Here is a 27,033-nt window from a genome sequence, read left to right on the forward strand (position 1 = left end):
TCTTCACTCCTGCCCTGCAAGTGGCAAATTCATGGCTTGCAGGAAAGGTGTGTAAGGTGCCTGCTCTTTCCAAGTGGGATGTGTCTGTTCCTGCCTACAAGCAGCAAATTCACAGCTTACAGGACAGGCATGTGGGGGCAACCTGCTGTTTCCAAGAAGGAGCTGTGTGCACCTGCCCTGCAAGCGGCAAATTAACATGATGCTATCATAAGAAAATGAGAGAAACCATGTTGGATCAGGCCAATGGGCCCATCCAGTCCAACACTCTGGATCACACAGTGGCCAAAAAACACAAGAGGTCCATCAGGTGGTCCACCAAGGCACTAGAAGCCTTCCCACTGTTCTCCCCCCAAGCACCAAGAATACAGAGCATCAAGCCCCAGATAGAGTGTTCCACAGTGCCTATTAGCTCTGTGGCTAATAGCCACTGATGAACCTCTGCTCCATATGTTTATCCAATCCCTTCTTGAAGCTGTCTATGCTTGTAGCTGACACCACCTTCTGTGGTAGTGAATTCCAAGTGTTAATCATCCTTTGGACGAAGAAGTACCTCCTTTTATCTGTTCTAACCTGACTGCTCAGTAATTTAATTGAGTGTCCACAAGCTCTTGTATTGTGAGAAAGGGAGAAAAGTACTTTTTTCTATACTTTCTCTATCCTATGCATAATCTTGTAAACCTCTATCATATCACCCCTCAGTCATAGTTTCTCCAAGCTAAAGAGCCCCAAGTGTTTTAACCCTTCTTCATAGGGAAAGTATTCCAAACCTTTAATCATTCTAGTTGCCTTTTCTGCACTTTTTCCAATGCTATAATATCTTTTTTGAAGTGTGGTGACCAGAATTACACACAGTACTCCAACTGAGGCCGCACCATCAATTTATACAGGGACATTATGATACTGACTGATTTGTTCTCAATTGCCTAATAATCCCCAGCATAGCACTGCCATTTTTTATTGCCGTTGCAGACTGTCTAGACATTTTCAGTGAGTTATCTACAACTCCAAGATCTCTCTCTTGGTCAATCTCTCTCTCTTGGTCAATCTCATACAGATCAACTTACGTACATTTTAGTTTGGATTTTTGGCTCCAATGTGCATTATTTTGCGCTTGGTTACATTGACACCTACTCGCCCAGCCTCAACAGATCCTTTTGGAGTGCCTCACAATCCTCTCTGGTTCTTACCACCCTGAACAATTTAGTGTCATCTGCAAACTTAGCTACTTCACTGCTTACTCCCAACTCCAAATAATTAATGAACAAGTTAAAAAGCATCGGGCGCAGTACTTAGCCCTGTGGCACCTCACTGCTTACCACCCTCCACTGTGGACTCTACCCATTTATACTCCCTCTTTGTTTCCTATTAAATAGCCAGTTTTTGATCCACAAGAAGATTTGTCCTTTTACCCCATGACTTTTGAGCTTACTTAGGAAACTTTGATGAGGAACTTTATCAAAAGCTTTCTGGAAGTCAAGCTAAATCACAGCTATTGGGTCCCCATTTCCCAAGTGTTTGTTTACCTCCTCAAAGAATTCTAACAGGTGAGACAAGATTTTCCCTCACAGAACCCATGCTGTCTTCCTCAATAGCTTTTGTTCATCAATGTGCCTACTAATTATCTTTTTAATAACAGTTCCCACCAACTTCCTTGGTATTGAAATCAGACTGACTGGCCTGTAATTTCCTGGATCTCCTCTGGAACCCTTTTTAAAGATGGGGGTGATGTTAGTTACCTTCCAGTCCTCAGGAATGGAGGCAGTTTTTAATGAAAGATTACATATTTTTGTCAGGAGATCCACAAATTCATACTTGAGTTCTTTCAGAACTCTTGGATGTATGCAATCCGGGCCCGGTGATTTATAGGTTTTTAAATTATGTATTAGTTGTAGGAACTTCTCTCTCGTTGCCTCAGTATGACTCAGGCCTTTTAACACCTCTCCTGAAATCAGAGCCAGGGATGCCCCCCCTCCCAGAACACCCCCCCCCATCCCCCTGCTTGGGAGAAGATGGGACTTGGCAACCCTAGTTTTAGCCAAACTCTTTTTTTAAAAAAAAAATTAAGCTTATTGTAGTGGATGACTGCTTCAATGATATATAAAGACTGGATTGGCCATAACTGGGAGAATTTTATTGGAAGGGTGAGTTGTCTGTGTTGATGTAGTTAATAATCACTGATAATACCAATGCTGAATATGATTGTTTACACTCATATTTCAAATTCAGTTTTGAAATGTACTGTTTATTCATTAGTTCCTGTCAGAGCTTTTTTTGAGCAGGAACACATGGGAATGCAGTTCCTGCTGGCTTGGTATCAGTTCTGGCTGACTTGGTTTCAGAGGATGTGGCCTAATTTGCAAATAAGTTCCTGCTGGGCTTTTTCTACAAAAAAAGGCGTGGTCCTGTATTTCTATTTGAAAGGAAGCTGCAATGATGAGGAAATGTCTTAAACATAAAAACTTTGCAGAACTGAAAACTGGAGGCAAAGGAACACTGGTGCCATAGCGGCCATAAAAAATCCATTTGGTTCACGTGACAGGGGAAGTCACATAAGCAAGCTGAGAACTGCAGTTTCCTTTGCTTGAAATACTGGATGCATCGAATGTTGATCAGAATAGGCACTATACGAGTAATTCAATCTTTTCAAAGTGAACACCAGATGGATTAACATGCTATTGATACCATGAAAATTGCAGGAAGCAGATTACAAAGGAGACCAAAAGTCATGGCTTGACAAAAAAGATGTACCTGGTTAGAAGGGAAAGAAAAATAAGTAAAAAGGTTTTAAGCTTGATGTTGTGTTTAGTCTTCCCTACAGCTGATATTCAAGCTTTCATCTATTTTACAAGAATAGCTACACATACCTTCTGGTACTATACTGATGATATATAACTTCTTAATCTGGATTTATAGAAAGATCATCATTGTTCCAAGTCACAGTCTGGTTTGAAAATTACATTTGTGAAAAAATAATCACAGAAGTCCACTCATGAAAATTACATCCGTACTGCATCATTACTGAAGACTGGTGTCTCTTAAATAATTTACTTATTCCAGAAAGAATATCTGAATATTTTCATGTAAAATATTATAAGATACAAAGGAGGATTTTAAATGTAACATGTGGTTCTAGAGAAATTAGAATATTCAGTGATTATACTATAAAAAAGAGAGAGCTTCTGAATTTTTAGGGAGACCAAGAATTCTATTAGGGAAATTTTGTGTCATTGTTCACATATATATTTTTAGAAGTATAAGAATCTCTGACAGATAAAATTCCTGAATACACAACTAGGATGCTTTAAAAGAGAAGAAAGAAAAGCATACATACAAGAAAACAGGATCTGAAATTCTACTTTAACTGTAACAGACTGAAATAATACAAAACTCTTATTTTAGCAAGAAATTCATCCAAAAGCTATTAGTTCGAAAATATTAAGCTTTTGGTCTACATGAAAAAACACTTCCCTGAAAGAGACACGGTAACAACAAAAACTGCTTTGAACTAGGAGTGGTAATTCCGATTCAGGCATGTAAGGCCACAGATCTTTTAAAAAATAATTAATAAAGTTATGATATCACTGATGAGCAGATAAGACAAAGCAGTCCTGAAAAAGGACAAAATCTGAGAACATGGTTGGAAATGCTAGACAGGCTGTTTTCAAGGCAGAAAGAAATTATAAATAAAAACATTTTCCTTAATTACAAAAAAATCTACAAGTTCCACTAAAATTAATATGTATTTGTGTTATGTTTAAAATAAACTCTAGGAATTGTATGTAATTTGCTATCCCACTTGGAAGTCAATGTTACTTAATAAAAAAACTCCTCTTGAAAATTTTGCTCTGATAATTTTTTCAGATATAATTTTTTACGTTAAAGAATATCAGATAACTAGTACTACATGACTGCAGTTATATTTACCTTTTAAAAAAATCTAACCAGATGGCAACTTGCTAGCATAATGGTTCAATTTAAAACGAAAGATCTACAGCAGCATTTATAAGCTACATTAAAGATAAAAGAATCAACAAACTGAAGATTTTTGATTTCTGGAACAGAAGAATGAGAATTCTTCCAAGATACTCTCAATTGTCTCTGAAGTAAACGTGACCAATTCCCATATGAAAGTTGAAAAAAACAGTGAAAGTTAAATTGGGCAAAGATCTGAGTCTGGAACTTAGGGAAGGTTGGAATTCTTTGTAATTCCTGTACAAGTTTCACAATATTGTAAAACAGATTGTAGTTACACTCAGATATATGATTTTCAACATGAAGCCATCAATGCAATTTTCAGCAGGCATTACATTCTGCCACCCAACTATGAAAGTGAAAGGATGTTGGTCCAGCCAGGTTCTAGGTCATGTGTACAGATATGGTAAAGAGAGAGAAGATAACAGGAACAAAAAGCAGCACAGATTATTGTGTGAAACACAGAATTGGCTTTTGTAGTAGATACTGTAAGTATTCTCAGCATTGTAAGGGTACATCTGAAGTGGAAATATTATTTTGGAAGGTCCTTTTCTATTGGGAGTGCTACATTGAGAAAAACATATAATTCCAAAGGAAAATTATTTTAAAATATTTTAAAAAGTTTATACCCTTTTGCTACACTTGTAAGAATGAAGCTCAATAATTTGCAACCCTACCTTTCTTCGCAAACTGCCAGAAAGTTAGTCATTGAATGGAATTATTGTTCCTAGTTTTTCTTTTGGAACAGGCTAAATGTTCTTTAATTATCCTAACTGCATCAACATTGAGATCTCACAAGCTTTACACCATAACATACCCTAGATTATTTTTTTTCTCATCTTTCTGCTTTTAATGCAGATAATTTCCTCCTCTGAAATCAATAAAAGAGCCAGGATTCATTACATATTATTCTCCCTCAATCTTTAAGACCAACACTGCTATTACTTGCTATACTCTGGGCATGAAAACAAAGTTTCCAAATTTAGGAGCAAGTAGTCAGAAACAATTCCTTTACAATTTCTTTCCTCATTTGTATCTATCAAAATATAATGTTCTTAGCTGATCTGAATATCAATAAAATGGGCATGTAATAAACTATGCCAAGCAGCCTAACTGAACGATTCCAAAAGGAACAGTCTGAACCCATTTATAAACAGCAAGTATCCTCATTACTAAATCTTTACACACCTTGAGAAAGATTTATGTGATAAATAGCTGAAGAAAAGGCTATAAATGAGACCCAGACCCTCTCAATCTTTCTAGATGAGATTTGAGAATTCTGATGAAAAAAGAGCAGAAAGAAAGAGATAATGTTTTAAAAATGTGGGCTTATGAGCTTGAACAAGGACATTTTGGTGCTATATCTGAGCATTTTCACTTCCTCCCATTATTATTTGCATGTTTGGAAGAGTAAGCAGTAAAGAAGCAGAACAGGAGTGGCAAACAATCAGCAGATGGACAGGATGGCATAAAACAGCAATGCTGGTCTGAAGTCAGGTTTCAAGGGCAGCATAGGGTCAATGTAAGCTAGTGGTCAAGCGGACATGGCAGGAAGGAAAAGACAGACACGCAACCAGTTGATAGAGCAGTTATCAATCAATCAGCAGGTGCTCAAAACATCAGGGTAGCAATTTCATGAAGTCAGCAGATGCATACAGCAGCAGGGGAGCAATGCTAGCCAACCAAAAGAGGGAAGAAGTTCAGCAGGAGGTAACTGCCCATTAACAGTCATATACAAATGGCAGCAAGTAGTCATGGGCAGTACCTTGGGTAGTCCTATGTCAGACAATCAAAGATGAAGAGGATCATTCCAGGTAATCATTCGGTAAAACTTGAGTTGCAATACCAGACAGTCAGCAAATAGACAAAGCAGAAAGAAAGCAATGAATGCCATATACTTTTTACAATGCAGAGTATCAAGAGGGCAGTGCCCATGAATAACCAGATTAAGGTCCTGGCAAGGACAAAGAGAAGCTCTTGAATAGATTGCCAGGCAGCAGGATGGCATTAAATTTTTAAGTAATTAAGGATACTGTAAGTGAAAGAACCCCAGAATCTGGATGCTCATCTTCCAACAACAGCATTAGATCGACGAAGTGTATAATGAAAATCCACAAGAGTACAGCACACAAATGGAAATGAAGCTGAGCCCTGGTGTTTAGGGAGGTCTGGGGACCCTCCTATAAACAAAATTTTAAAAATGAGAATCCACAAGGAAATTAAATAGATGAGAAAGCATCTAAAACTGCTTCTAGTAATAAAATAAAACAAACTAAAATACTAGCAAAGAACTAGATCAGAAATGTGGCTGGGATTGAAGATGTTGCTTACCCCTTTCTGGAGCCCACAAAATGGGAATGTTGGGAATTTCTGCAGCAGAAAAACAGAAGAGAAAAAGGGATTTCTGACTCCCAGGTTCAAGGAAAAGCAGATCAATTTAGGGATGGTGATGTGCTTAGTGCAAAACAAGAACTGGATAGAACCTTTGCCCATTCCCAGATGCAAACGTTTTCTGAGATTTGAGAAAGGTTTGAAAACCCCACAGCATTTAATATTACAATCTCTCCCCCCCTCCATTTACAAAGCAAGAATATCACTTACCTGTAATTAATTTCTCTTGAGGAGTTTGCCCACATACAGCCTACATACTAGGTGATGATGGTATTTTTCATGGAAATAAGCTTTATGTCTAGGCACAACCCCTCCCCTTGAATAATGAAATCACGTATGTACATGCACACACACACAGAGCTGTCTGCAGACAATGCCAAGCAGTGGAAAGATTTTATATCATAACAGTATTCACCCTCTAAATTCTCTAAATTCAAAACAATATTTCCTCTAAATAAATCCTCTAAATTCAAAACAATATTTCATAACTTGCAAAATTTTGCACATTTTTGCATTAAAAAGTTGAACTAAGACTTTATGCAGACAATACTTTTCTAAGTGATTTAATTACAGGTAGCATTCTTCCTTCCTCAAGTTGCCCACACAGAGCCACATATATTGAAGAATGAAGTACTATTAACAACATCAGAAATGGTTTAAGGTTCTTTAAATCACAGTTAAAATCTGAATTGTAAATACTGATCTGCATTCCATAAATTAATCTATTATCTAACAACAAAAAGCAATTCAATACCTTTTATTAGAAGCAATCAAAATAACTTGTTATGCAAACTAGAAGTCTCAAAAGCTTTGCATATTGTACTGTAATAATATTGTAATAAAGGTATTATTATATACGTGACCCCCACTTCCTAAACATTGATTTATATTAATTCTGAATCAATGAGACTATTTCATCTATCTGATGATAATTTTATATGGTGCATCTGCTAAGAAAGCACAAAGCAGGGAAGAAGGAAATGCAGCCAAGAGGTGCTGCCTGACTAATGGAAGCACCCCAATAGCCAATAGGGTCCCCATGCTCTGACCTGAACCAGAAACGCTATAAAAAACAGGTCAAGTGAGAACACTCTCTGCTTGTGCAAAAAGACAGTCATGGCTCTCAAAACAGGATTTCTGGCAAAGGTTACAAAACAGCATCCTCGAGGCTAGTTCCAGTTTCTTTCCCCTCTCATCCCTCAATGGAATGTTCAAGACAATGGGTTCTATCAGGTGAGTATCTCCATATCTAAAGGTGCCTGGCAACATATGCCTAATTCTCTCTTGTCCTTGGTACTCCCTCCTGGCACCTATTGTGTTATCCTATGCTAACGTGCAAATCCAATGCACAAACCCTCTTTCCCTCCTGCCTCCTCCCCAGAGTACTGAGGTAAAATTAATCTCAAAAATTAAACCATTATGGCTCTTCCTGACACTCATTAGGAACCCATTCCCACCTTTTGTTTCAAACTGGGAATCCATTCAATACACCCAAGAAAGCCCATCAACGATTGTTAACTCAATTATTTTCACGGAGGGAGCAGTATAAAACATGTATAAAACATGACAGTAAGCTTGGCCCCTTCGTGCATTCTGTGGGCGCCATATACAGTTTGTACTCCCTGTTACTCTGTGTAAGTGGGTCTCCTTGATGTGTCACGCTGGTCATGCATATCCCCATCTCTATTTTTCACTACGAAGACTTCTGCACATTTGAACAGGTAAATATACCTCTTTAATAATCCCTGGAAGTCTGTATTTCTCACCCCTATTTTTCCTAGACTCTTGATTGTGTGTGTATTTTGACTGCTTATGTGTGATTTTTTCTAAGTAAACATTTTAAAATGATTTAAATCTGGAGTCTTCTTTCTGATACTGGACATTTGTATATTTGGTGAGAGAACCCTCTCCAAAAACAGCTCTACCTATGGTCTATCTCTTGCTAATTCTCCCATCAAAAGAGTAAATCCCTGCATTTCTGCTAACGGAAAGTGGCTTGAAGTTTATACCAAGTTGCATAGTTATATAAGGATAGCATTTGACAACCAAATATAGCATATTCAATGGTGGCGGAAAGAGCCATCAAGTCATAGTTGACTTATGGTGACCTTGTGGGGTTTTCAAGGCAAGAGACATTAAGAGGTAGTTTGCCATTGCCTGCCTCCAAATTGTGACATGGGTATTCCTTGGAAGTCTCCCATCCAAATACTGGCAAGGGCTAACACTGCTTAGCTTCCAAGATATTACAAGACTGAGCTAGCTTGGGCTACCCAGGTCAGGGAGAATATCTGATAACACTGAATGAAATTAGATACATTTTATAGTTTTGAAATGTAACACAGTTTATATAAGAGGTGTATCAGCAAAAATGTAAAATTAAGAGATGTGTAAGGAATTTGATCAGTCTACTTCTGTGTATTTGCTGGAAGGTAGTGCATACCCACACACCCCAGTGTGACATAGGAAATTACCATATGCGTGATTCCACAGCCATTTTGTAGAGTCAGTCTAGAATACTACAACAGAGAAACCATTCTGAGCTGGAAGAAGTAAATTTATCATACTTTATCAAGCAAAGGATCATCAAGTTGTATACCTTTCAGGGAAAATATTCAGGAGACATAGAAGACTATTGAATAATGTATTACATAAAAATGTAAACATCTTAAGATCAGACACTTAAACATCCCTATTTCAATCATACATATTTCATTTTACATTTCAAGCAAAAATGCTTTTTCTGAATACTTTTTTACAGAAGTAGCATATTAGACAATGCAAAATATATTTTGTTACAATTACAGATGTATCATCTGAGAGGCAACTTAACGTGATCCTAAGAATAAGATATATGTACAAAAGCAAGACAAAAAGGAATACCTTCACCAAATGAATTAATAACCTGGAAAGCAGGAAAGAGAATGTATCTGGAATAATAAAATAATAAAACCTTGCATTCTGGACTAAGAAGCTGGGAACTAAACACCTACAGGGAATCAATTTCAAAGGCTACATAAGTGAAAGAGACCAACGAACAATCATATCAAGAAAAAAACTTCTGTTGACCAACATCATCCCATGACCAAAATCACTGCACTGAACAATTAACATTAAATTTATTATATAAGTTGAAACCTTTCTCCAGTATACTTACACATACTGCTTGGCTCCAAAGAACTGCTTTGGATCACACACAAGCCTTGCTCTCTAAAAACAGAATTTTGGTCTTTTAAAAGAATAGCTGATCCCAATTCCACATTGAAAACTATTTTCAAAGTACCCTTATTTCAAGGCAACCTTCACATTCCAGAGGCAGTAAACCTCTGCATACTAAAGCTAGAAGGCAACAGGGGAGAAATGGTTATCTATGCCCTGTTTCTTGGCTATGATGTGTGTGGGTTCTCCTCAAGAACCAAAAGTCTAAACTCCTGAAGCATAATTTTACAATTATTTGGATCCTGACTAAATACACATAAAACTAAATTAGGGAGGCTTCTTCAAAGATGGTAGATATATGAAAACATGTTTTTCAAGGAGTATCTTGAAGTCTGAGCAGTACCATGAAATGTATTTTGTTATTTTATTATTTTAAATTGTCACCTTAAAATTGTTTTTAAATTGACTGTTAGCCACCCTGAGTCAGCTTGTGGAGAGGGTGGGAGAAAAATCTAATTAAATAAATAAATAAAGGACAGACTCAACTGTCGAACTAACAACACTTGTATAAAGGAATTACATGTCACAGATGAGATTCATGAAAAAAGAAGCATGCAAATATGTACCTAGGCATTGTTCCACATAAATTTAAGTTAACTGAATATCTCTACTTTCTCTTTGACAGGAAGCTTTATTAATCAGTTTGCATGCAAGGCAGATAGGATAGCACACGAGGAAAATAGAATGAACAAGTGGGAACCTGAATAAAACATGTGGAGTCCGGAGTAGTGGCAACGGGTATAGTGGGGGGGGGGCAGGGAGCTGAGCCAGGCCAGGGGTGGAAGTGGCAGGGGTTGGGGCAACAACGTGAGGGGACAGGGAACCTGGCAGTGACAATGGGGGGGGGTAGTAAGGAGAGACTATAGGGAGAAGCAAGTCTGGAACTATGTGGGGAGCAAGGAGGATTCTCTGTATCCACTTACCCGTCTCTAGTGCTGTTTCTCCCTGTAGTCAAATTGATTAGAAGCTGATGGAAAAGTGCGTGGAGAGCAACTGAGGTGGCGGCTAAGGAGGTGTGGGTGGGTGAGAGGAGGCTCCTTCTCACCCCTGCTTCAGCTATCTTCTTTAAATTTTCCCATCAGCTTGTAAGTGGTGAGACTGCAGGGAAAAGCAGTGCTGCAGATAGGTGAGTGGATCTGAAGAATTCTCCTTGCTCTTTCCATAGCTCAAACTCTGCTTCCAACAGCCTTGTTGTTTAAAAGCCAATGGGAAAGTTTAAAGAGGGCAGCTGAGGCATGGAACCATGATAGGCCTGGCCTGGTGGTGACGGCAGGAACTCTCCTGACTATCCCACAGTCATGCTGCTGCAGTGGCAGCAGCAACAACTCTGCTGGAGGTTTGGCCCACTGCTTCACTGTCTCAGCAATGGTTCACACAGACTCCTGTGTTTTCCTCATTTATAAGGGCTGCAGCAATGGTTCACCCAAACTCCTGTGTTTTCCTCATTTGTAAGGGCTGCTCCAATTTCTCTTCCTCTCCTACTGTTCTCCTCCTTGCTCACCTGCTAAGAACAGTTCTCTACACTGGCACTATTGTTCGCTGTTTCAGGTATTTTAGTAAATCCCTCCTTTTTTGTTTTCTGGTTTTTCTGCAAACATCACCCAATTGTAGAATGATCTGTTTTGTGTTATTTTGGCCCTAGTCCAAGGATTTAAACATCTACAGATTGGGCAATGACCTATTAGAAATTAAGATTTCTTTTAAGCTACTTAGTGTAGTTCCAGTTGCAGAAGGATTTGTGGAAGTTCTTGTGATACTCATTGTTGTGTGTCAGTCAGGACTCAGCAACAGTGAGGCCTTCTCTGGGGAAGAAAAGCCTCAGGAAATGAGCTCTGAACCACCAAAAATGGCAAGCAAGAAGATGTCCTGCAGGCTTGTAGGAGTTCATAGCTGATGGATGATGTCTGCTGGAATGTCACCAGCAGATTCCAGCCCCATTCCAACTAGGGTTGCCAATCCCCAGGTGGGGGCAGGGGATCCCCCAGTTTGGAGACCCTCCCCCCACTTCAGAGTTGTCAGAAATCGGGGAGAGGGGAGGGAAATGTCTGCTGGGAACTCTATTATTCCCTATGGAGATTTATTCCCATAGAAAATCATGGAGAATTGATCTGCGGGTATCTAGGACTCGGGGGGGGGCTGTTTTTTTGGGTAGAGGCACCAAATTTTCAGTATAACATCTAATGCCTCTCCCCAAAATACCCCCCAAGTTTCAAAAAGATTGGACCAGGGGGTCCAATTCTATGAGCCCCAAAAGAAGGTGCCCCTATCCTTCATTATTTCCTATGGAAGGGAGGAATTGAAAAGGTGTGCCGTCCCTTTAAATGTGATGGCCAGAACTCCCTTTGGAGTTCAATTATGCTTGTCACAGCCTTGATCTTGGCTCCACCCCTAATGTCTCCTGGCTCCACCCCCAAAGTCCCCAGATATTTCTTGAATTGGACTTGGCAACCCTAATTCCAACAGAGGAAACTCAGATGTTGTTACAAGTCCTCCAGTTTCACCCACACCCTTTGAGTGCTGACGACAAAGGCTTAAAATGGAGCTTCTGGAAAGAAGACAAAACCCACATCTCCTGGCCTGATGCAGCTGCTTACTGATTATGGGTAGCTGCAGATGGCTTCGCAAGCAGATGGCTGCAATTAAGACCTTCCAGTAGAGACCTATAATAGCCAGTCAAGGGAGACTGTTCAATCTGGAAGCAGCAAGTCACCAACTTCTTATGAATAAACAATTTTATTAGTAACATATGGTAGTAGAACTATAACTACAACTTATAAAAAGCTTAATATATATTAAGAAAAAGACCATCATTCTACCCCACATCTTACTTTCTCCCACCCCTCCCCCAATTACTTGACCCCCGCCAGTGTTATTTTCTTTAAAAAAACAGATATTAAAGGTACCCTTAACTATCAAGAAAAAAAACGAAACAAAAAAGAAACATAGGGAAGAAGAACCCCCTTCAAGAGTTATATTGTTATCTTAAAAATCTTAATCCTCAAAAATTGTCCAATGTCCTTTTATTTTCCACTCTTTCTCTACATATCTTCTGAATTTCTTCCACTCTTGGTTAAAAAGTTCTAAATCACAGTCTCTTAATTTTCTTGTTAATTTGTCCATTTCACTCCATGACATAACTTTCATAATCCAGTCCCATTTTTCTGGTATTTTTTCTTGCTTCCACAACTGCGCATACAATGTCCTAGCAGCTGAGAGCAAGTACCATATTAATGTTCTATCTTCTTTTGGAAATTTTTCCATTTGTAATCCCAGCAGAAAAGTCTCTGCCTCTTTATTGAATTCATATCCCAGGATCTTAGATATCTCTTGTTGAATCATTTGCCAAAACATTTTAGCTCTTTCACAAGTCCACCACATATGGTAGAAAGAACCTTCATGCTTTTTACATTTCCAGCACCTATCTGGCATCTTATTGTTCATCTTTGCTAATTTTTTTGGAGTCATATACCATCTATACATCATCTTAAAACAGTTCTCTTTAATACTATGACATGTTGCGAGTTTCATGGAATTTTTCCACAGATATTCCCAAGATTCCATCTTTATTTCTTTATTTACATTAATTGCCCATTTTATCATTTGAGATTTCACTACTTCATCTTCTGTAGCCCATTGTAAAAGTAATTTGTACACTTTTGAAATTAATTTCTCATTATCTCCAAGCAGAACTCTTTCCATTTCTGTTTGTTCTTTCCTTATTCCTTCAGCTTTGATATCATTCTCCATCAAACTTTTTATTTGTTGCATTTGAAACCAATCATATTTATAGTTTAGTTCTTCTGCAGTTTTCAATTCTATTTTCCCGCTTTGTATTTTTAGTAACTGGTTGTATGATAGTTGTTTTTCCTTGACTGTTTTGGCCGTTAACTTTATCACTTCAGCCGGCACTATCCATAAAGGTCTCCTCTCATCACCATATTTCTTGTACTTTATCCACACATTTAATAAGCTACTCCTTATATAATGGTGAGAGAAAAGACCGTCCATCTTCTTTTTTTCATAGTACAAATATGCATGCCAGCCGAATTTTTTTCCATGGCCTTCTAACATTAGAAGTTTTTTATTTAATAACGTTATCCATTCTTTTAACCATACTAAACAAATTGCTTCATGATACAGTTTCAAATCTGGTAATTGGAATCCACCTCTCTCTTTCGCATCTATCAGGACTTTCATTTTAATTCTAGATTTCCTCCCGGCCCACACGAATTCCGAAATTTTTCTTCGCCATTTATCAAATTGCTTAGCATCTTTCACAATGGGGATGGTTTGAAACAGATACATAATCCTTGGTAAAATATTCATTTTTACTGCAGCTATTCTACCCAACAGTGACAAATTGAGCTTGTTCCACTTTAGCATATCTTCTTCTATTTTACGCCATAGCTTTTCATAATTGTTCTTAAACAAATCAATATTTTTCATTGTTATCTCTACCCCTAGGTATTTTACCTTAGAGGTAACTTCACAACCCGTTAGTCTTTGTAGTTCTTGTTGTCTATTTTTCTGCATATTCTTACATAAGATTTTTGATTTTTCTTTGTTTATATAAAGTCCCGCCAACTCCCCAAACTCTTGTATTCTCATTAACAACAAAGGTGTAACTTGTAAAGGATTTTCATTTATAAACATTATATCATCTGCAAATGCTCTGTATTTATAGGTAAATCCTTTTATTTGTAGTCCTTCTAAATCTTTTTCTTCTTGAATCTGCATTAGTAAAATTTCAAGAGTCATTATAAACAGCAATGGCGAAAGCGGGCAGCCTTGTCTGGTACCTTTACTAATTTTCATTTCATCTGTAAGATCTGCGTTGATGCACAGCCTTGCACTTTGTTCAGAATATATTGCCTTTATCATTCTTATAAAACTTTCTCCAAGCTCCATTTTTTCCATCACTGCAAACATAAAGTCCCAATTTAAATTGTCAAATGCTTTTTCTGCATCCGCAAAGAATAGCGCTACTTCCTTTTCTGGATGTCTTTCATAATATTCTACAATATTTACAACAGTTCTAATATTGTCTCTTATTTGTCTTTTGGGAAGAAAACCGGCTTGGTCCTCTTTTATAAAATTTATCAAATATTGCTTAAGACGTTCTGCCAGAATTCTTGTAAATATTTTATAATCATTGTTCAAAAGTGAAATTGGTCTGTAATTTTTCACATTTGTAACATCTCTTTCTTCTTTAGGTATCAAAGAAATAACAGCTTCTTTCCATGTATTTGGTACCTTCCCTTTGACTCTTATTGCATTCATCAGCTTCTGTAATTTTGGTATTAATTCATCTTTAAACATTTTAAAATACTTGGCTGTATAACCGTCTGGCCCGGGAGCTTTATCATTTTTCATCACGTTGATTGCTGCCTCAATTTCTATTTTTTCAATTGGGTCATTCAAAATTTTTCTCATATTCTCAGTTAATGGCTCAATTTTTATTTTCTGTAGATATTCATCTATCTTTTTTCTCTTTACTTCAGCACCTTTAAACAGCTTGGCATAATACTTAAAAAATTCTCTTTTTATTCCCTCTTGAGTAACTACGTCTCTTTCATCTATCACAATTCTATTAATTATTTTATTTTCCCTCTTTTTTTTCAGCTGCCACGCCAAGTATTTCCCCGTCTTATTTGCTCCTTCAAACGATTTTTGCTGGAGCCTTTTCAAATTCTATTCTACTTCTTTGTTTAATAAATGTCTTAGTTGCGTTTGCAATATTGAAATTTCCCTTAGAATTTTCTTTTTCCCTGGTCTTTTCCTCAGCTCTCTTTCTTTTTTCTTTATTTCATTTTGAATATCCAGTAGTTGTTTTTCTTTTTCCCTTTTATCTTTATTGTTCAAAGTAATCAGCAACCCTCTCATTACTGCTTTATAAGCATCCCAGACCGTCTGAAAATCGATATCTTCTTTATCATTCACTTGGAAAAATTCTTTAGTTTCTTTTCCTAGGAAAGTCACTGTTTCTTTGTTCTGTAGCAAGTCTTCATTCAATCTCCATCTTCTCAATCTTTTGGACAGTTTTGTAATCCACATTATTGGGTTATGGTCAGTGCCAATTTTAGGCAAAATCTCTATCTTTCTTGTTATGAGGCCTAAATCTCTGGTTCCCCATAGCATGTCAATTCTAGAAAATGTCTTATGTCTTGCAGAAAAAAAAGTATAGTCCCGCACTTCAGGGTTAAACTTTCTCCATATGTCCTCCAAATTTTCCTGTTTTACTAATTCAAAAAAAGACTTTGGCAATTTTCCTTCTTTTCCACTATTTTTTTCCCCTCCGGATCTATCCAATGAGTTCTCAACTGTTCCATTAAAATCTCCCATTAAGAGTATTTGATCGTAGGTCAACTCATCTAGTTGTTGTGTAATGTCTTTAAAAAAAACATCTTTTGCACCATTAGGTGCATATAGTCCCAATAACAGCGTTTTTTTCCCATTTGATGTTATTTCCACTGCTACAAATCTTCCATCCTTATCTTTAAATACCAATTTTGGCTCCAGGTCTTGTTTAATATAAAAAACTACTCCCCTTTTTTTCTGGTCAGCTAACGAAAAAAATTCCCTTCCCAATTGTTTGTTCCATAAAAATTTATAATCCTTTTGTTTAATGTGGACTTCTTGCAAACAAATTATATTACAATTTTGCTTTTTAATCCAATGAAAAGTTGCCCTTCTTTTTTGTGGTGAATTTAGTCCATTAACATTCCAAGACAATAGTTTGTAATCCATCATGGTGCAAATTCTTTATTTTCTTCAAAAAATCTCCTCAGTTCTCGGGCATTTGTGATCGTGACTCTCTTCCCCTGAAGTTCAAAGCTCACACCCTCGGGGATTATCCATCTATACCTTGTGCCATTGTCTTTCAATTTTTCTGTCAACTTTTTATATGTTCTCCTGTCATTTATCACTTCTTTCGGTAGCTCCTTCATAATTCTCACTCTGCTACCTCTTACTATCAATGATTGTTCAAAGTTTCTCTTCATAATCCTTCCCACCATTTCCTTTGTCATGAATCTTACAACCACATCTCTTGGTAAGTTATTTTTTTTGGCATATAACGAGTTGACTCTATACATGTGATCATACATGCTTTTAGTCTTATCAGGGTCTTCTTCTAAGAATTCTGCGATTATGTTTGTTATATATCCTTTCAAATCATCATTCTCTTCCTCAGGTACTCCTCTCAAACGTAGCTGATTTTCCATTAATTTGCAGTCGTGAATCGTCACTTTTTCTTGTACTTTCAGCAAGGTGGTATCATGTGTTTTAACTTTCTCCTCCACCTCCTGTACTTTCTTGTCTATTTTCCCAATTTGGTTTTTGAGGTCATCCACTTCTTTTTTAATCACTGTAGTAAGTTCTTCCTTCAACTCTTCCATCATTTTCTTAACTCCTTTCATAATCCTGGCTTCCATAGCCTCCATTTGGTCTTGCATTTTTTCTAATGAAAGGGCTCTTGTTCGGAGCTGCCTGGGCTCTGACATTTAAGCAAAGAGCAAGGGGGATGCAATTAAAATACCAAAAATTTCCGTCGCACAATTTGCAAGTTTGACTACCAAGTTCAGAAGGTCTAAATTTTCTCTCTCAATTAAACTTTGTTCTGTTTTCTTCTGAGCTTCCCAGGCCCAGATATAAATTTTTGAAGAATTTTTCCCCTTTAAAAAAATGACGAAATTTTTGACCTCACCAATTTAAAATCTGACAGTCAGGTTCAATAGAGCAGGGCTTGCCCTTTCCAGCAAGCCCAATTTCGCTGGTTTCTGAGCCCCCAAAGCAAAGATATTTAACAAAAAAGTCTTTAAAAAATCCAAAATGGCGGCCGCGATTTTTTCTCCTTTTAAAGATTTTTTTCCCCTTTTAAAATCACCCCAGGAGCCCACCAATAATGTAGTCAATAGTTCTTATCTTCTTACCCTTTTCCCTGTCGTTTCTGTCACTTTTTAAAGTCCCAAATCTTTTTAAAACGATGTTTTAAATTGGACCTCCCAGCAATGGCTGCCGATGTTTCTCTATGATGTAGAGTAGGCTTTTTTCTTTACTGCTTCCTGTCTCTGTCACCTTCAACCTTATAGATTGCTTGACGCACTTCCTGTCTTGCTCAGTAGAGTTAGAGGACTGTTCCAGTATATTCCTGCGCAGTATGGTTGTTTACATTCCACAAATCGTAAGTAGACACAACAATGATTTCTCTTCAATTTTTAGCAGTTTTTAACACTGTCTTTTATGTCAAAATAGTCCAAACTTCACCCTTCCCTTCTTCTACTTGCAAGTTTTATATTTTCCCCTTATTTCCACCTTTAAAACGTCTCTTTAGTCTGTAAATAGCTCCGGAGTGAAAGAAGAGTTTCTGTACCTTTTTTCCTCTGTTTATCCAAGTTCCACTGGTCTTCCAAGACTTTAGTTGTTTAAAAATGTCCCAGAAGGTTAGGATCGTGACGAGCTTATGCCAAATCCATGGCTCTGAGAGATCTTGCAGACGATAATTTTGCAAACTTCTGAGACTCCTCAAAGGACCCTTCTCCAAAGCTCCTTTTCAGCCAAGGTAAATCTCTTCTAAAGTTTTTAGTGCAAGTCTTGGACCTTTCTCTCACTGAGAAAGGTAGGCAGTGGGCTTTGGTTTGCCCTCCACTACCCCGAACAAGACCTTCAGCTTGCTCCCGTTACGAGAGACAACTCAGCTCGCCATTTTCCTCCCCGGAAGTGCCCAAGTCACCAACTTCTTGACTCAGTGACTGCAGCTCTGACCACTGTTCTGTTTTGTTCATGTGGCCCTTGGATTAGTTCTTTACTCTGACTCCGGAATCTTCCTCCCTGCACTTGTAAGTGACCTTGCTGTTAGACCTTGCTTCCCAAATAATGCTCTGAAATGGACTCTGCTCTCTCGGTAACTGACCTTTGAACTAAACTTTGACTCTGACCTTGGAATTGAGCTTGGACTGATCCTAATTCCGACACACACATACATAATGTGCAATTCTAAGCAGCGTTATGTCTTAAGTTAACTGAAGTCAAGGTTGTCATTAGAAGGGCTTAATACTGTTTAGAATGTGCTGTTTGCCTCCAAACTGAAAATGACAGAAATTCCCAGATAGGTACCACTAGGCCACAGCAGATAGGTACCAAATAGATAGCCCCATGGCACAGAGTGGTAAAGCTGCAGTACTGCAGTCTGAGCTCTCTGCTCACGACCTGCAATCTGCAGTTGTGTGCTACTTTGCCTGAGAAGCACCCCAATGACGTGGGAACTATAAGAGAAACAGTTTCAGTGACTCTAGAGCCTAAACGTAAATTGCCAGTGAAAGAATCACCGTTGGAAAAAGGTGTTTTGCATGTGCTATCTCAAGTGTTGCCCAAGGATCCTGCAGAACATGCTATTAACAATGCTTACAAGAGTTACTTTGTGAGGTGGGGCCCGCCGCGGACGCGGAGGCAACCGAGGCAGCGATTTGGGCTGAGGCGTGGCCAACCGATTGATGAGTGAAGCCAGGTGGTGTTGAGCGGAGCTGGCCGACGCTGAGGGGAGTGGGGCCGGAGACTCCCATACGACGGGCACGACGATTGGGGGGCTGGGTTGCTGATGCAGCCGGCCGCCGGAAAGGAGCGCCAAGGAAGGGGGGATTGGCAGCGACTGAGGTGCCATCGGCAGAGAAGAGAGTCCGGGCGCTGTTAGGCACGTGAGTGGAGCAAGGACCCTCAAGGAGCAAAGACCTTCAACAAACTGGTCAATTCCACAGGTGGAACTGTGGAGCCCTGTAGCGTGATGGGGGGGGCACGAGGGGGGTTTCCACCCCCCCGGACCTGCCAGGTTATGCGGGGGATATTGGACTTGGACCCTTGCTGCCAGACATGTGTTACTTTACGCCTTGGTGTGTGATTGCTACTCTCTGTATTCCATCTAATACGGCACCATTTCGACGCCTGCACTCTGCACTTTACTCAGCACTCTACTTCGCGCTTTATCCCGGTTGGGAAGAACTTGCACTGATCAGCATGACAGCACTTTCCTGTAGTTATTACCCCCATCCGCTCATGAACTGCTAGTTTAATTTGATTTTGGTCAATTAACTCATTGTGATTGTTTTATGGTACTGATTGGGTCTGAATGATACAAATTTTTGGCAAATTAATTTGAGGGTGGTTTATTAGGGAGGGATTTATAATCAATTATTGCCATTAGATTTAAATTATGTGTTTTACCAATTAATGTACAAAGGGAGATTGTGGGTTGGGCTTGATTGGGTTAATTTGAAAATTGGAAGCTGGCGGGCGGAGTGGATTGGGGAGTTATCTGAGGGTGGTGGTAGTCGGCATTGGAGGTGGTGGTTACGACAATGGTTCCACTAGCGGGGGATGACTGGCCCAGGGATTCCAGTGCTCCTGGGGAGGGGGAAGTATGGCGGTGGGAACAGGCAAAGATATAGGAGAAGGGGGCCAAGACCAGCCAGTGCTCGACCACCTTCCAGTCTGTGTCCCATCCCGACGGTGACAGGTAGTAGGGCTAGATTGGACGACACGCCTCCATCATTGGTGTTATGCAATACCAGGTCCGTTAATAATAAGACCTCTGTCCTTCGAGAGTTTTTATTCGAGCAGGACATGGACCTGGCTTGCGTGACTGAGACCTGGGTTCGAGAGGGAGATACGGTGGCCCTCTCACAAACAGCTCCCCCGGGTTACTCAGCCTTTCACCAATCGTGGACCAACGGGTGGGGGGGGGAGGAGTGGCGCTGTTAATACGAGAGGCTTACTCCTTTAGGGCGCTCCCGGCCCCAAAGATCGAGGGTATTGAATGTGCCGGTCTGGCATGGGAGATTGGAGAGGGGTTGGCGATTTGGCTCGTGTACCGTTCGCCGAGCGCACCAGCCAGCGCTTTACCGTCCCTGCTTGAGGCTGTGGAAGGCTGGGCATTGGAGCACCCAAGGCTGGTGATCCTGGGTGACTTCAACGTCCATGCTGATGACCCGGCCTCCAGTTCTACCGACCGGTGTCTAATTTACCATTTTTAGGTAAAATTATCGAGAGGGCAGTGGCGTTGCAGCTACAGAGATTTCTAGATGACGCTTCTGTCTTAGACCCGTGCCAGTCTGGCTTCCGGCTGGGCCATGGGACGGAGACGGTCCTGGTCGCCTTGGTGGATGACCTCCAACAGCAACTGGACCGAGGCGGTGCGGCAATACTGATGCTATTAGATCTGTCGGCTGCATTCGATACAGTCGACCATCGGTTGCTGATTCACCGCCTCGCCGACATAGGGGTAGAGGGGCTGGCCCTACAATGGCTTTCCTCCTTCCTCATGGGTCGGGGACAGAGGGTGGCGATTGGGGGTGAGCGATCCCAGAGGCGTACACTAGACTGTGGGGTGCCCCAGGGAGCAGTTCTCTCCCCGATGTTATTTAACATCTATATCTGCCCCCTCGCCCAGATTGCCCGGAGATTTGGGCTGGGTTGCCATCAATATGCAGATGACACCCAGCTCTATCTACTAATGGATGGCCGGCCCGCCTCCGCCCCGGGGAACCTGGACCGGGCTTTGCAGGCTGTTGCAACGTGGCTCAGACTGAATGGGCTGAAGTTGAATCCAGCGAAGACAGAGGTTCTCCACGTGGGTCGTGGCACTCTGGGGAAGGAAATATCTCTCCCGGCCTTTGACGGGGTGCCACTGAAGACGGCGCAACGGGTAAAGAGCCTGGGTGTTCTACTGGAGCCTTCATTATCAATGGAGGCCCAGATAACAGCCACTGCCAAGTCAGCTTTCTTTCATCTGAGGCGGGCGAGGCAGTTGGCCCCTTTCCTAGAGCGGCAGGACCTAGCAATGGTGATCCATGCGACGGTCACCTCAAGACTGGACTACTGTAACGCTCTCTACATGGGGCTGCCTCTGTACCGGACCCGGGAGCTGCAGCTAGTGCAGAATGCGGCAGCCAGGCTGTTACTTGGTCTTCCAAGATGGGAGCATATACGGCCGGGGCTGCGCGGACTGCACTGGCTGCCGATTGTATACCAGATCCAGTACAAAGTGCTGGTCATAACCTTTAAAGCCCTATATGGCCAAGGACCGACCTACCTGAGGGACCGTCTCTCCCTATATGAGCCCCAGAGAGCACTGAGGTCAGTAGGCAAAAACAGACTGAATATCCCTGGGCCAAAAGAAGTAAAACTGCAAAGCACCCGCACTCGGGCCTTTTCCGCTGCAGCCCCACAACTCTGGAACCAGCTCCCAGAGGAGGTGCGGGCCCTGCGGAACTTAGACCAGTTCCGCAGGGCCTGCAAGACCGCCCTCTTCAGACAGGCGTTTACTAATGATTGTACTAATGTTTATGGCTAGATTAATAATACTTACCGCCACTGTTAGTTTAGGAATGTTTTAATTACTGATTGGCTTTAATGTGATTTTAATGTTTTATTATTGTATTCTTCATTTAAATGTTGTAAGCCGCCCTGAGCCTGCTTCGGCGGGGGAGGGCGGGATATAAATAAAATTTTACATTACATTACATTACAGTTCGGTGACGGACCTAGTGTCATCCATGGCGAAGCTAGGGCTCTCTCAATTTGTTACATCTCCCACCCACCAGGCCAGGCACATGTTAGATTTGATCTTTGCGGCCGGGTTTACGGTGGACGATATAATCGTGGAAGCAGTGCCATGGTCGGACCACCTCGCCCTCAGGGCTCGTGTGGACGCTCCACGCCAAACCTGTCTAGGCGACGAGCGTATTATGGCTCACCTGTAGAGCCAGATGGATCTGGAACAGTTCCAAATGGCTCTGCGGGATCCCTGGCCCTCTGGTGATTCCCTCGACAACCTGGTTAAGACCTGGCATAGCCGGCTCTCCAGGGCCATTGATGAGATCGCACCTCGATGCCCTCTGCGACCTTGGATTAGGCTGGCGCCGTGGTATACCCCGGAATTACGCCAGCTGAAACAAGGTCTCAGACGGCTAGAGAGGCAATGGCGGCGTACTCGTGACGAAGCGACTAGAGCATCTTATAGGGAGTTTATGAGGTCCTATGAGATGGCAGTCAAGGCCATAAAGAAAATGTACTTTGCGACTAAGATTGCATCTGTAAATTCGCGCCCGGCACAATTGTTTAGGACAATTCAGAACCTCACTACATTGCCACAAGGCAAACCAAATGTTAAGGAATTAGAGATAGGCTGTGAGGCTTTTGCGAATTTTTTTGCAGACGAAGTCCAGTCCCTCCGCCATGACTGCCCTGCCATATTGGATACAGTATGTGAACTCGAGGCTCCGTGCCTGTCTTCTGGTTTGATCCTGGATTGTTTCGACCCACTCGGCCTGGAGGAAGTTGACAGAATTCTCTGTACTGCACGCCCAACAACTTGTGATCTGAACCCGTGCCCCTTTTGGCTAATTAAAGCTTGCCAGGAGGAGCTGAGATGTCCTGTACAGGACATCATAAATAGATCTCTTTCAGAGGGTCTTTTTCCAACCCTTCTGAAAGAGGCAGTGGTCCACCCCCTCCTGAAAAAGGCTACATCAGACCCGGCCGAATTGGCTCATTACTGGCCGGTCTCAAACTTGCCCTTTTTGGGCAAAGTCATAGAGAGGGCTGTGGCGTTGCAGCTACAGAGTTTCCTGGATGATGCTTCCACCTTGGATCCATTCCAGTCCGGCTTCCGCCCGGGCCATGGAACAGAGACAGTGTTGGTCGCCCTCATGGATGATCTCCGGCGACAACTGGATCGAGGCGGTGTGGCAGTGTTGCTGTTGTTAGACCTATCGGCTGTGTTCGATATGGTCCATCACCGGCTGCTGACCCGCCACCTCGCCGACGCAGGGATTCAGGGGTTAACCTTGCAGTGGCTTTCCTCTTTCCTTGAGGGTCGGGGACAAAGGGTGGCGATTGAGGGAGAGCTGTCCCGGAGACACCTACTTAATTGTGGGGAACCTCAGGGGGCAGTTCTCTCTCCAATGTTATTTAACATCTACATGCGCCCCCTTGCCCAGATTGCCCGGAGATGTGGGCTGGGTTGTCACCAGTATGCGTATGACACCCAGCTCTATCTATTGATGGGCGGCCGAACTGGCGATGTTCCTGCAAATTTGGACCAGGCGTTGCGAGCTGTGGCAGATTGGATTAAGTAGAGTGGGCTGAAATTGAATCCAGCGAAAACAGAGGTCCTTTGCCTAGGTCGCTGCGGTCCGGAAGGAGGGATCTCCCTTCCAGCTTTTGACGGTGCGCCACTGGTACTAGTGCGCAGGGTCAGGAGCTTGGGAGTGCTACTGGAGTCTTCCTTGACAATGGAGGCCCAGATAGCAGCCACTGCCAAATCCGCCTTTTTTCATCTTAGGCGGGCGAGGCAGTTGGCTCCCTTCCTGGAACGCGATGACCTGGCAACAGTGATCCATGCAACAGTCACCTCGAGGTTAGACTACTGTAATGCCCTCTACATGGGGCTGCCCTTGTGCCAAACTCGGAAACTGCAGCTAGTGCAGAATGCAGCGGCCAGACTGCTAATGGGCCTACCTTGGTGGGAACATGTGCGGCCTAGGCTGCGGGAACTGCACTGGCTGCCAATTATATACTGAGTTCATTACAAGGTGCTTGTTATTACCCTTAAAGCCCTATATGGCCGAGGACCTGCCCACCTTAGGGACCGCCTCTCTCCATATGTCCCCCAGAGAGCACTACGATCTAGCTCACAAAATCTTCTGGAAGTACCTGGGCCAAAGGAGGCCAAATTAAAAACAACTAGAGAACAGGCCTTCTCTATAACAGCTCCCCAATGGTGGAACCAGCTGCCGGAAGAGGTGTGGGCCCTGCAGGATTTTAATCAATTCCGTAGGGCGTGCAAAACCGCCCTCTTCCAACTAGCCTTCTAAGATGGAACCTGGCATAAGCATCACGCCATCTTTAACACAACTGAGATAGTAGCACCACTAAATTATATTGTTTCAGACTGTTTTTAGATTATTTAATGTTAATTGTGAATTGTATTTAATTGTATTATCCTGTTTTTATTGCTATAACATGGCTTATGCCATGTCCTGTAAGCCGCCCTGAGCCTGCCTCGGCAGGGAGGGCGGGGTATAAATAAAATTTATTATTATTATTATTATTATTATTAATGTCACACACACAATATTTTGTGTAACCTGATGAACCACAAAGTCAGCCTGCCGCTTTATGGGATTGTCCTATGATATCCCTGATCTATCATTATGTCCCTTTATGTACACTAGAGCTCTGTGAAGACATACTCAAGAGAAACTGCAGGGCTTTTATTTATTGGTCTCCAGAAACACAACAAAATCTTCCCTCTCCCATATTGTATCTCATAGAGCCACTTTGAGAATGAGGAAGCAACTAGGTTAACTTTTGGAAAACCTAGGATAGGTTGCCCAATATCTTGTGCAAAAGGAGACACAAGTGGGTATACAGTGAGATGATAATGAATTGTCACAGTCAAATATTTGATGTGTTCTGCAATTTAAGATCTAGCCAAGTTCTTGGGAATTGCAGATGTATCTTCACATGATTCTTTCTGTTCCAAGTAACACTGTGTTCTGGAGCAGAGTTGGTGTTATTTGTCGAATGCCCAGAATGTTCAGGTGTTTCTTGAGACTTCCGAGCACTCCTCCAAGGGCTCCAGTGACAAGGGGCATTCTAATTCTGTTGTAGATATATTTTGTTTAAATTCAAATGTAAACTTAATTTCTAAAAAAAAGTTACAAGCAATGGATTCAAATACAAATAAAAATAAAAACAAAGCTTACAAATACCATTATGATTGCAGAAAAACAGGAACAACCTTTAACAACAAATCTATGACTCAGTCTATGAATACAAAATCTATGAAACAGTCTACGAATAACAATAAATCTATGTAACAGTCTACGAATACAAAATCTCTCTATAAATCTTATTCTTATTGAAAGAACAAACATATATTGGATCATTGTCTATTTTCGCCAGTATTGGAAACCATTTAGCAACAAACTGTTGACATATTTCATAAGGGTCAGAATGATCCAAAATGGAGGAAATTTTATCCAAAATCAAATGGTCCTATATTTTAGAAAACCACAGAACCACAGAGAGGAGTTTAGAACCTTTCCAGCAGTGAGTGATTACTGATTTAGTCACTGTAAGAAACAGGTTTATTAATGATCTCTGATGAGGAAGTAATTTAACAGGATGCCAATCATTAAGTAAAACTAACGCTGGATTAGCAGGAACTATGATACCAGTAAGGTCTTTAATGAGATGTAGAAATTATTCCAAAAAGTTTTAACTGAAATACAATCCCACCAACAGTGAAAATAAAAAGGTAAAGGTAGTACCCTGTGCAAGCACCAGTTGTTTTCGACTCTGGGAATAAGCTGCAATAAAACCATAACTCCTCCAACATAATGGAGAAAAATGTGCATTGATGTGAGATAGTTTCACTGGGGCAGGGCTTTTTTTGTAGCAGGAACTTCTTTGCATATTAGGCCACACACACCCTGATGTAGCCAATCCTCCAAGAGCTTACAAGGCTTTTAGTACAGGGCCTACTGTAAGTTCCAGGAGCATTGGCTAATCAGGGTGTGTTTGTCCTAATATGCAAAGGAATTCCTACTACAAAAAAAGGCCCTACTACCACCTAACCATGATTTTGTCGTTTTGTTGAAAAACATTTAAGAATCTGGTTTGAAAAGCTTCTGAGGACCAGATAGATTCCAATTGTTATGAGGTCAGAGAAAAATTGCAGTCCTTATGCCAAGAGACTCTGTAATTAGGTAACTGAATAAACTGCAAGCATAACAGAAGTTGTTAAATTTTTGAAATCGAACGTTTGCTATTTTGATTAAAGTGTAAGGATAAATGCCCAACAGCTGTAAATGGCCATTTGAGAGATTCTTTGATCTTTGAGCTGTCCAAGAAATGCAATAACTGAAGATATTCAAACCATGGTAAGGGGAAAGAAGTTTTCTTTTCCATGTCTGATTCAGACAGAATTTCCCCCTTTAAAGTAGTATCAGAGAGAGAAGTCAAGGAATGTTTAAGTTTATATTTGTTTAATTTGATTTATATCCCGCCCTCCCCACCAAGGTCTGTTTCCACTTACTGAAAGAGTTTGGTAATCAGGCCAGGGGAAATCAGGGTTGACCCATAAAAGTCAACAGGGGAGACAGGTCTAGAGCTAAGCAGCAGTATTAACATGTCACAAATAGATAGGCAAGGCATTAGCAAAGGGATTTGAAATATGCCAAGGAGGTCTGGCAGATTTCTGGAGCCAGATGAATTCATAGTATTTACAGGGGGTGAAATAGGATTCTTCAATTAGTACCCATTTTGGATGAGGTTTGAGATAGAGAATATTGAGCATGCCTGTTAGCATAATGGCTTGGTAGTATATAAAAAAGTCATGGACAGCTAGTCTGCCTTGAGATTTAGGTCTGCAATGGTAGACTGACGAGAGCAAGG

General features: G+C 41.0%; 1 protein-coding gene across 15 annotated transcripts in view; it reads right to left on the minus strand.

The window, feature by feature from the left end:
* Window positions 1-27,033, minus strand: part of LOC132589015 (gephyrin) — a 680,040-nt gene that overhangs the window by 356,638 nt on the left and 296,369 nt on the right. For 7 of the 15 annotated variants that reach the window (XM_060261532.1, XM_060261529.1, XM_060261539.1 and 4 more), the window contains exon 5: window positions 6,304-6,342. The exons of the other annotated variants lie outside the window; for them this stretch is intronic. In XM_060261532.1, the coding sequence (XP_060117515.1) occupies window positions 6,304-6,342 (39 nt within the window). The remainder of the gene's footprint in view (window positions 1-6,303; window positions 6,343-27,033) is intronic. 15 annotated transcript variants of the gene reach the window in all.

This window comes from Heteronotia binoei, chromosome 21, assembly GCF_032191835.1.
Source record: "Heteronotia binoei isolate CCM8104 ecotype False Entrance Well chromosome 21, APGP_CSIRO_Hbin_v1, whole genome shotgun sequence".
In the NCBI taxonomy this organism is placed as follows: Eukaryota; Metazoa; Chordata; class Lepidosauria; order Squamata; family Gekkonidae; genus Heteronotia; species Heteronotia binoei.